Source organism: Pseudorasbora parva, chromosome 11 (genome assembly GCF_024679245.1).
Source record: "Pseudorasbora parva isolate DD20220531a chromosome 11, ASM2467924v1, whole genome shotgun sequence".
Classification (NCBI taxonomy): domain Eukaryota; kingdom Metazoa; phylum Chordata; class Actinopteri; order Cypriniformes; family Gobionidae; genus Pseudorasbora; species Pseudorasbora parva.
The window spans coordinates 38,444,576-38,457,106 of record NC_090182.1 but is presented as its reverse complement, the minus strand read 5'-3'; the positions used below and the strand labels follow the sequence as shown (position 1 = coordinate 38,457,106).

At 39.0% G+C, this 12,531-nt stretch overlaps 1 protein-coding gene across 1 annotated transcript in view; it reads right to left on the bottom strand.

Moving 5' to 3' along the window:
• aff2 (AF4/FMR2 family, member 2) overlaps nt 1–12,531 on the bottom strand; it is a 386,660-nt gene that overhangs the window by 292,787 nt on the left and 81,342 nt on the right. Inside the window, exon 2 of the mRNA XM_067457882.1 lies at nt 10,078–10,198. Coding sequence (XP_067313983.1) covers nt 10,078–10,198 — 121 coding nt within the window. The remainder of the gene's footprint in view (nt 1–10,077; nt 10,199–12,531) is intronic.

Here is a 12,531-nt window from a genome sequence, read left to right as displayed (position 1 = left end):
CTTTAATTATTTAGTGCAATTATGGCTATTTATCATCTCGGATCAACCTTCACTCACATTTTGAGAGCGTACTCATATTTACGTAGCGCTTTTCTTGTTGATCTTTCAGCGTCCTCGGCGGCAGGTTGCTCTTACACTGCTCCTGTCTGGATCCTTCATTGTGCTCTGCTTCAGCGCCCGCTTTGAGCTCCAAATCCCTCTCACATTTGACAGGACACAGTGTGGCTCACTGAATGGAGTCAGGTTCAAAGCACAGCACATCATTCAGGAGAGTGATGCAACCGCACAGCTGCAGCGAGGAATGCTGGGACAGCACATTCCTGTGGGCCACGAATAAATACATTCTCTAGGCAAACTCACTCAGAAATGGTTTGAGCCTCCATTTCACATCAAGAGTGGCATTTTTCGCTAGTACAGTAGACATGTACAGTGTCTCTGCACACTTAAGCCATAATTAATATTAAAATATCACTAAATGACACATGCAAATTAGTACAGATTCTAGATTCAGAATGAAAATATCTTATCACGAGTGCATTTTCTTTTGCAAAGACTTACTGGAGGCAACATTATTTTAATATAGTGTGTCTTCCAATCTGATACAGTTCTCACTATAATAAATTTTCTGATTACGAGTCATTGCAATATTTCATTGTGCATTTTCTTCCACTAGTAATTCCCAAAATAACAGTGATTAACTCAAACTCAAACTTTATTTCTTAATTTCTTTAACTGAAATAAAGCTGAAAAAATAAAATAATAATAATAAAAAAAATATTAAAAATAAATAAATAAATAAAATAAAAATAAAAATAAAAATAAAAATAAAAATAAAAATAAAAATAAAAATAAAAATAAAAATAAAAATAAAAATAAAAATAAAATAAATAAATAAAATAAAATAAACCTTCAACAAAAAAAGAAAAATGTTGCCTTGGCAACTAACTGTAATAAAATAAGTTTAAGCTGAAGTACTACCAAAACTAAAACTGAAATAAAAATAAATTAAAGCTAAATTATATTTTTTATTAAAAGCACTGCTACTTGGGCGCAGAGATACGGCTCTCAGCCTCATGTCCTCCGGCTGTTGAGTGATCGCAATTTGCAATCTGTTGCGTAATATCACAAGAAATAATCAGGTGTTTCGTTTTTTTTGGGGGGGGGGATCACTTTTACCCGGGACATGCTAGCTGGCAACATAGGATTCCATTCATTATGCTAAGCTAAGCTAGCGGCGACCCTGCCAAACTAAAACAATGCATGCCTAGATAAAAATACATGCTAAATGTAGCTTTTTAGAAAGCCCTATTTCTAAAAACGGTGGAGTGTTCGTTTAAAGTGTTACCATTCCATTAATGTCATAAAAAAACATTTATGAATTTAAGAAACATTTATGAATCTTTGCTAAAAAATACAACTGTTTATTGTTAGTTCATGTTAGCTTAGATGCATTACATAATATTAAAAGCCTATTATACAACATTTGATTGTAAAAATGCATTAAGTGTTGAAATTAACATTAACTGAGATTAATAAAATGCTGGAGAAGTATTGATTGTACTTCGTTCATGTTAACTAATGTTAATAAATGGAACTTATTGCAAAGTGTTACCAATACATTTTTTTTTTGTGGTGCATTCAGGGAATTTTAAAGGAATGCACATTTCAGTGCACTGGACAGCCCTAGAAACGGCACACTCCCTGTCCAGTGCACTTGTGGACTGAGACAACGGGGGGATTCAGTAAGAATGAATCGTGCCCATTGATTGTGCTGTTAATTTGCATGTGCTCTCCGTGTTGTCTTTTTGAGCCCGATTCACTAAAGGAATTACACAAATCAGGTAACGGGACACACGCGCCCACTAAATTAGCGCCGAATGCAATTTTCACAGCGCAATTCCCCATCTTGCAGTGCCAGATTACGGAGGACGCAGCAGAGCGCACAATCCATCACCCTGAGATCTACATGAATCAGCTCTTTAAAAGGCTGAAAGTGTACACACTTCACCTCACGGCCGTTTATAACATTTTCCTCCATCATTTGATGAATAACTGCCATGATCGATACAAAACGTAAACAAACATCTCTTTTCAATGGAATTCATTTCACCCCCTGCTTTCCTAATACCGCAACATTAATTGCACCAAGTAAATAGCTCTGTGTTTTTGTGTATAAATCTATAATAAGCCTAATTCACACAAAAGGAGGCATGTTTGTGCTGGCAAGAATGACAATGATTTACTCAAGACTCATGGCGTGTTCTCGGTGCTCAACTGTGAGGTTCTTGCACTGCAATGCCACAAACAAGTGCACTCGGTTTAATTTGAGTTAAAGCACTTTTTATTTTATGGGACAACTGTGAACTGACAGGAAACTGATTTAAATGTATAATTTAAACTGGCCAAAAACTTTTGGAGAAATAACAAATAGAGCCGTAATTTATGGCCAAAAGTTTTCTTCCTGAGCGACTGTAGACACGTTCACCTTGTAGTCAATCTCCGTCCTTACTTTCAGGGAGTTTTTCATTATCACAAACACCTTGCGCTTGCTCACCGGGGATTTAGTCTTGGCACTCAGTAAAGCTGCTTTGGGACCATTTTCATTATTACAAATGCTATATAAATAAAGCGACAGAAGCAACGAATTTACCCTTCACCTGATGTCACCCTGAAAGTATTTCAGAGACCAATGATTCTCGCATTGAATCTCTGCACTCGCAGCTTCGGCTCGACATCAGCAGCGACCCAATTTTAGCTTTATATATGTGAGGGAGGCTGAAGTAGTTTTTTTAGTGGAGAGCTCTGATGTTTAGGCAACTCATTTCAGAGGCAAAGAGGAAGAGGTCTGGGCTCAGATGAAGATAAATGACATGTGTAGAGCTGATTAGAGAAAGAGAGAGAGAGAGAACGAATGCAGATATAATGTGAAGAAGAAGAAAAATAAACGGCAAACCAAAAGGAAGGGAGAGAGAGTGCCTTGTCTTGGGAGGACTGTAATTAGCCCTCAAAAAAAGAAGGCAACGCTACATGTTTCTACGACTGCTGCTCTGTGGGAAGTAACAGAAAAATTCTTCCACGAAAAGGCATTCCTTGCTTCAGAGCTCTAGTTTAAAAACACACCATCATGTCTGAACACCATTTATGAGGGAATTAGCACTTCTAGAAAAACTAAACTCGGATGTTCCCGATGGTAAATCAAGCTCATGAATCAGTTTACATATCGGCACCAATTATCACAGATACTTTGACAGAGTTAGTATACATTATACAAGCTGACGTATGCTTTATTCCACTCCAGATAGGGTGACCAGATTTCTCATGATGGAATATGGGACAGATTCACCAACATCCCCCACTCCAACCCACCCCCCTAAATAGAATATTTAGCGATAATGATATATAGGGCCCTATCTTGCAATTGGCTTTGTACACCGATGCATGTGTCATTCCTATTTTGCACCCGCGCAAAGCGCGCTTTTCCTTCCACAGAAGCACGTCGCTAAACTAGTGAATGAACTTGCGCTCCCTGGGCGGTTCAGCGCAAAAAAGGAGGCGTGTTCCGGCGCAAACAATCCCTGGTGCTATTTTGCTGTTCCATTAAACAGTTGCGCCACTGACCAGAAAAAACCTAGTCTAAAGTCAGTGGCGCGTTGCACGTTGTTCATTATGCTATTTTAAGGGCGCATGCTTGACCATAATGTATAGCGTGCACAACGCGCATACACTTTGCTCATGTAATCTACATAGATGCAACAGTTATTTTTGCAAATCATATATTGTTACACTAAAAAAATATTAACACATGAGATGACGGAAATCATTGTGGTGTGCCACGAAGATGTGAAAAAATAGGCATAAATCTAGCTTACAAATTATTCAGGCTAATTGTAGTAATTAAGGATCAGACCTGTTTGTCCAATCGTGGCAAGACATATATGTATATAAGGACATCTGACAAATTGGTTTGTCCGTCAAGAACCATGAAAAAAAATCGACTGAAAAACTGAAGAAAAAAAACAGTTTAACCGACGCCAGTTTAACAGACGCTATTTTGGGTGGGCTTCTCCCATCCCCATACAACACAACTTCTCTGTCTTTCACTGCTCTTACAAGAACATCAGTCTCCTCGGCTGTGAACCGCTCCTGGCGTGCGCCTGGTAAATACGCCATTATAATAGCAATCCATAATGGAACTTGCGCACCTGCTTTTAAAGGAAATGTTGGATGACGCTCTGATTGGTTTATTCACGTTACGCCCAAACCACACCTATGAATAATGAAGCGACTTCGGACCAACCCATTTTAGATTGGGCGCAAGAGCCATTTATGCCGCCGGGAAAATAGCAACAGCGCCGAGACCCGCCCACAAAGTTACTTGCGCGTCGCGCTTTGACACTTGCGTTTCAGATCGTTAAAATAGGGCCCATAGTTATTTTAGTTACTTCTATATACGTATAACTACTTTATACAGTGATCAGACATTATGACCACCTTATATTGTGTCTATACCCCTTTTGCTGCTAAAACAGCCCCATCAAGGTATGGACTCCACTAGACCCCTGAAGGTGTGCTGTGGTATCTGGCATAAAGATGTTGGCAGCAGATCCTTTCAGTCTTATTAGTTGTGAGGTGGGGCCTCCATGGATCTGACTTGTTTGTTCAGCACATCCCACAGATGCTCGATTGGATTGAGATTCGGGGAATTTGGAGGCTAAGTCAACACCTCAAACTCATTGTTGTGCTCCTCAAACCATTCCTGAACTATTTTTGCTTTGTGGCAGGGTGCATTATCCTGCTGAAAGAGGCCACAGCCACCAGGGAATGCCTTTCCATGACAGGGTGTACATGGTCTGCAACAATGTTTAGGTAGGTTGTACGTGTCAAAGAAACATCCACATGGATGGCAGGACCCAAGGTTTCCCAGCAGAACATTGCCCAAAGCATCACACTGCCTCCGTCGGCTCGGATTCTTGCCATAGTGCATCCTGGTGCCATGTGTTCCCCAGGTAAGTGATGCTTACGTGGTCCAGTTCTGATGCTTACGTGCCCACTGTTGGCACTTTCGATGGTGGACAGGGGTCAGTATGGACACCCTGACTGGTTTGTGGTTACACAAACACAACAAACTGCGATGCACTGTGTATTCTGGCCCCCGTCTATCCGAACCAGCATTAACTTCTTGAGCAATTTGAGCTACAGTAGCTTGTTTGTTTCATCAGAAGACACAGGCCAGCCCTTGCTCCCCATGTGCATCAATGAGCCTTGGCCGTCTATGACCCTGACGCCGGTTTACCACTGTTCCTTCCCTGGACCATTTCTGATAGATACTGACCACTGCAGACCAGGAGCACCCCACAAGAGCTGCAGTTTAGTCTAGCCATAACAGTCATGTAGCCATCACAATTTGGCCCTTGTCAAACTTGGAGTGAGGTTTACTTGCACAGCAACTACTAGCTGGCCTCCGTTACACTCACCCCCCAAATCTTACTCCCATCTGGGTCACGGCACCAATGCAACCCCTCCTGTTCGAACCGCCCGCCCCAAGCGTGGCTCGAACCCGGGTCCGCCGGCATGAGAGTCAGATGCTGTAACAAGATAATTAGTGCAGATATGTAAAATGATTCATGAGCTTGATTTACCACAGGGAACATCTGAGTTTAGTTTAGTAGAAGAGCTAATTTACTCATAAATGTTGTTAATAGTGTCAATCACTAGAGCATCTCTTCAGATCAGAGGAGTGAGATTTTCTCACACAGCAACTACTAGGTGGCCTCCGTTACATAACACAGTTTATTGATGATTGATTAACATTAATGACACAGACAGATATTTTAGGCTGCAGCTCCTTTAAGACTGAATGCTTGGATCTAATACACTGGCATATCCGTGGTTTTCACTGAGCTGCTTAGATTCTCCTCAGCCGTAACGACTGTATTTATGTGGGATATGGGCATTGATGGGCATTTTGATCATTGGATCATTCAGTTGCAAAGAGAACTGAACTCTGTGAGAGCTCTTCTGGTGTGTGCCATTTAGTGTGACACCACATCGAGGTCTTTTTCACAACTTGACTGCACATAATAACTTGATAAACTCTTTTTGAAGATCCTTGTTATATGTACACAAACTGCGTTGGCTTCGTTTGATAGGCTATTCTTGCGTGAAAGAATTTTTTTAGTACAGATTAAATATAACACAAGTCAGGATACTAAAAATAGAGTTGAGACATGGAAAAAATGGGATGTCTGGTCATCCTAACCCTAGACTATCTTGAATAAATTGACCCTCAATCAAGGTTTTTGCTAGCCTAGAAATCTAGACGCACCCTAGCGGCAGCAAATTTAATTTGCCCGCAAGTGTGGTCTAGCAACTCTCAATTCCTATCTGAGCTGTATTCCTCAGAATCTGGACGGCCCAATCACATCGTGTATAGAGTCGGCGGGCGGGGCCATAATGACGACGGCCGAGTTGCGTTTGCGTGCTTCTAGTAACACAGAAACTGGCGAACGGCGGCGGTGGTCTTTCGAATCAGCTCTGCCCGCGCCTCCGGAAGACTTGGAGTTAAGCTTTCCTCTGAGAAAAGAACAAAGAACGGCACTGAAGTCATTCTTAAAAAGGGAAGATGTGTTTGGAGTTTAGCCGACCGGATACGGCGAATGTTTAATCAGTCAGCGAGCTCCCCTTCACCGTCGTTGCTCCGGTTGGTGTAGCGCTATCCTATCGCGTGCAGAGGGAGTTTGAAAGACAACCGTTTATCCCGCCCCTCGGATTGAGCCCTGTCAATGGTGAGTTTCCAGACCAGACATCTTGATGTGGGTCTGGCTTGTCAGGCTAGGTTTTTGCGTTGCTTGTGTGAATAATATTAAATATCGTGGTCATTCAACTGCCGAACACTAAACGACACTGTCAAGGGAAAAAATAAGCTGTCTTAAAATAAGCATTTTTGTCAGGCTCCTATTTGTATATAATTCTACCTTAGTACTGGTATTTCTGAATGGGCTGAGGCCTGGATTTAGCTGGTGTTGAGTGAACGTATTTGATGAACATGTACTATGTGTGAAGAGCATTGACTCAATGCAGTCTAAAACATGCTGAGTTAAAAACAACCCAAGTTGGGTTGAAAATGGACAGACCCAGAAATTGGGTTGTTTAAATGAGATCCATCCGTGTAAGGTATTGATCCGGGTCACTTGAGACCCAAATATGTAGTAATGATTGGTAAAACAGTCATGCATTTAAGTGTTAAAGAAAATCCCTGTGCTGGATCAAACCCAAAGCCATGAAATTTTGTCATAACCTGTCACAACTCATCCCCTCACATGACAGTATCGCAGGAGCGACATGGATGGAACAATTAAGGCACGAGTAAGCGGTGAGTGACGGTAAGTTCATCCTCATCCAGGCTTTCCAGTTGTAATGACGCTTAGTGGTGAGAGGCAGTTCTTCACCTACTGACTGAACACAGAGGCACAGGGGGAAATTGATCCCGCTCTCTGGCCCATGAGGACCTCAGGATCGGCATAATAACAATGCTTCACTCTCGCTGAGATGGTCTGTCTTAGCCATTGCTAACAGCTGGCTAAGGAAACAGATAAGCTACCTGAGCCTGGAAGGATGACCTTGACACTTATTGACAATATATAAAAGTGATGTTCTTGGAGTGGTGATGTACAAAAGTGCTAGCGCATCTTAGTGCAGGTGTTTTATTCTTCTACTGTAGATGCTCAATAGCTCTTAAAGTCAACAGCACTGACCTTTTTTAATTATTGGATACATGTTCTAGGTCATTCTGTCCGCGATTCTTATAAGAACAAAAAAAGTTTATAATCCATTCAAATTTAACTCTCAGGCTTTGTCTACACTAATCCGGTTACATTTGAATGGCATTTTCATTTCAAAACGCTGTCCGTCCACACTGAAACATAGGAAAATGCCAAATTAACCTTTTTGTGCATGTGAAAAACGTCATAAATGCTCACTGAGATGATACAGATGGAACAGACATCATACATTTTTCATGCTAATTCTTCTGGCAGGATCATTTTATTTAGCAAAATATTTCACAAACACACGAATCACTCAAGTTGAAAAATCTGAACTTTGGCGGATATCCGGGATATATATCAGAAGCTTGCTCTAGTAGACAACAATGAGGAGAAAATCTGGTTTAAACAAATCATATATTAATATCTGATTCAAACAAATGTGCATGTGATTATCTCTGTGATAACATGGCATGAAACAACCCAGTCTCTTTTTTGTTAAATCCAAGTTTATGTATGATCAATAAAACAAAAGTAACAGGTATAATAAGCTATAATAAAGCAAACAATTCAGTCAAACATTCAGTCACAAGTCAGTGCTAGTAGGCTACAGCTTCGTAAAGCCTAAAAATAAAAAAAAATAATAACAATTCACTTTGCCCTCAGCCTAAACGATTTACCAGGGAACAAATTATAGATCCATAAGACCAAAGATCGCCAAAACGGCGTCTCAGTGCGTATAGAAGGCCAAAATGGAGAGAAAAAGATGTGTTTTCAAATGAAGACGTATTAGTGTGAACTAAATAGAGTTGATATTTACTAAGATATACCCTTAGTAACTGCTGCAATAGTTATGGAGTTATGTTAAAGTAATAAAGGTTATGGCAATGATAACAAAGTAGAATTGCCAAGATGCTCTTTGACGGTATGACCCTTAAACTCCATCCCAGGTTCACCATTTTGTTTCCCAGCATCAAAAGCTTAAATAAATATGTCCTGATTTACATTCAGTTCAGACTCCAATTGGGGTATGCAATGGCAAGTTTTCATAACCCAAGTATCAGTGGACAAAACCAATTCCCAATCTCTTTTAAATTTAGCCAGTTTCTCTTAAACACATGAATGTTATACCAATCATTCTTATTCTTTAGTGAACCAGATTTATATCTAACACGGATGGATCTCTACCTGACACAATAATATAAAACTCTCCTGATATTAGAGTAACAATTACATTTTGTTCCCTTTTGGAGCTTTGAAGGGTTCAGTTTGGGCAGATGTTTTATACCATCATCACTGTCCTCATTTCCCAGTACATTCATCTGCCTCATATTCACCATCTCAAACATATTCTCAAAACAATCACTTCCAACCTCTTTAAAATCAATATTTTGATCGCTGACAGCTTCTTCACCAGATACACCATCAAGTGACAGTAACAGTAATATTTAACTGCGTTCAGTTCTTGCTGTGCTGTAAACCACTGAGCCACGCTGATGATTCTTCCTATTGTTGTTTTCTGCCTGCGGTAACTATGAGTGAAACGTCACTTTATCATTGTGCATCAGACATTTCTACCTTGTGGAATAAAGGTGAACTGCACTCATCAAAGATTCAATTACTGTTATGCAGAAAAAAATATACTTACACTGTTACACACCTCGGGTCGTCAGCGACCCTATTCAATTTTTTACACAAAATAATGGAAAATCAGGCGTGATTTCATGATTTTGTTTATTATTGCTTGATCGAGGAATACTAAGAAGATTGATGAAATAAATGAGGATGAGGCTTGTGAATAATGTCGGTGAATAATTCGGTGTCTATTTATGATGTAGGGGACGGGACACTTTAGATTCTATAGAGCATTTGATTGGACAGAAAATCTGCTGAGAACCTGAAATGCAGCGTGATCTCATCAAAACTGCTGATACCTATTGGTGGAAGTAAGAGACTGGGGGCATATTTGGGGACACATTCAAATGCTTTTTCCAGTTTTTGATATGACTCCCCTTTAACATCCTAACTTTAATCCTAAAAGGAATATTTCACTGAAGCATGGGGGGAAAGTTACATAACCATGATAATGAACTTTCCTTCAAACCAATTCCAGCTGAACCCGAGGAGGGCCGGAGTTGTGTAAATATTGGATGTAAAGAGAGCACCTCAGCATCCTTTAGCTGGAGCGATGCCCTGAGTCAGATGATGTGCACGCGTGTGTGTGTGTGTGTGTGTGTGTGTGTGTGTGTGTGTGTGTGTGTGTGTGTGTGTGTGTGTGTGTGTGTGTGTGTGTGGGCTCCGATTGGGCCTTTACCTTGTACGGCTCACCAAACAGATTAAATCCGGTGGAGAACAAGTCTTCATCCTGCTGCACTTCCTGTGTCCTTCGCTCCCACTCCTTCTTCTTCAGCGCCGAGCGGTCCTGCTCGTAATGACTGCGGGAAACGAGAGAGAAAGAATGACAGAGAGTCAGAGTGTGATTCGAGTTGGCATGCGAGAAATCGACGGCAAAAAACCCTGCCTGTAAGAGATTCAAGGGAAGCCCTTATCTGTCTAATAGGCCCGAGCTGACACTAAGCAGATGAGGAGAGCGTGGCGGAGGAGATAAAGTAACTGGATTGGAGCGCAGATGCTTTGCAGGAACAGACAGGAGACTGCCAGGAAGAGGCAGCTCTGTTTGAAATGCTGTAAGAAGGGCTGGAGCCTCAGGGAGCGTTTATTTAGATTTGAAGGACCTCATATGGCAATCAGTGTGGGGGATTGTTACAGGAAATTCAAGCTTGTTTTAAACAAAGGCAGATGTCATACTGTGGAGTAAATGATTTCACAAATGAAAAACCAAGCATCTCCCTCTGAGGGACTCCATCAGCCTTGTATTTTTCTTTACATTCATTAAAATGAAGACTTCACCCGAGCGGTTCCTAGCACACCTCTCTCCCAGGCCTGGTTTGAGTTATTTAACGTCCGCAAATGACTTACCGCTTAAGAAACATCATGTATTAGCAGCGGAAACAAACACAGGGGTGCTAAAGCGGAGCGGGTGCGGTAGTAGCGGGGACTGGTTGGCCCTGAGGCCAGTGTTAAAGGCTGACTGTATCTGATTAGGGCCCGTAGCCTCGGTCCTGCCACTATCATGATACAGAATGGCCCCGGGTTACCGCGGACCTCCATCAGGTACAGACACACTTAACACTCCACAGCCGCTAGCTGTGGCATTAGCATCAGTCTGTGAGGAGGAACAACCATCTGACAGATCTCACTGGCCCGCTTGTTATGTTGTGACATATATGAGTAGGTGTTAGAGCTCGCCTGTTCATTTGTTCACTCACTCACTGAAGGTTTCAGAAGAAGTTATTCCTTAAAAAGAAATGACCAAGAAATGAGTTAAGGATCTGAAACATTACCAGATATTAAGGATTTGATTTGATTTTGATTCTTTGGTTCTTGCTGTTACATTGTTACGTCCTGTATTTATTTTTTTAAGTAATCAAACTATGAAAATTCCATGCTAAAATTGAACACATTAACACAATACTTATTATTATTATTATTATTATTATTATTATTATTATTATTATTATTATTATTATTATTATTATTATTATTATTATTTAATAATAATAATGATAATAATAATAATAATAATAATAATAATAATAATAATAATAATAATAATACCATTATTAATACTAATACTACTAAAAATAATAACAAAAAAACTATAAACCTATACAAACATAAAAAACAATAAAATTACTACTACTACTACTACTACTACTACTACTACTACTAATAATAATAATAATAATAATAATTATTATTATTATTATTATTATTAATCACATTATTATTAATAATAATAAATATAATAATAATAATAATAATAATAATTATTATTATTATTATTATTATTATTATTATTATTATTATTATTATTATATAGACACATTAATACATGATAATACAATAATAATAATAATAATAATAATAATAATAATAATAATAATAATAATAATAATAATAATAATAATAATACCATTATTAATACTAATACTATTATTATTATTATTATTATTATTATTATTATTATTATTATTATTATTTTATTATCATGTATCAATGTGTCTATATAATAATAATAATAATAATAATAATAATAATAATAATAATAATAATAATAATAATAATAATAATAATAATAATAGTATTTTTATGATGATGTGATTACATATCAATAAGACTGTAAAAAATAAAAATAATAATAAAATAATAATAGTACTAAAAATATACTGTAGTGTATACCCAGCAGTGTAATAATTATTGAAAAAATTGGAAAAAATAAATAAAGCATATTTATAATATTTTTTATTAATTATGAGTAATAACGCTAATTGTAGTTCATATGGGATTTTGGTCACAGTTAACATTTCAAGTGAGCGCCTCAAGGCTCTGCAACAAAAGACTTGTTATTCTAACTCATGATGACTCATCCCTTCTATTGTACATTAAAAAAAAAGACTATTATTTTGACTTTTTGCTGATGGAATCATCGCTTTCCTCTAATATCAACATTGCTCAAACCCAAGATGCCTCAGGCCCATATTTCCTCAGCCCCTGCTAATAGGACACTTTCCCAGAGAACCAGAGAGTCGCCCAGCGTTCGGATGTGATGGATAGGAGCGGCTGGAGCTGGAATCAACGCGTCTTCAGTCGGCCCGTGCTTCAGCCACAGCATTTAATCCATCACCAAATTATTCCAGAAGGCGGG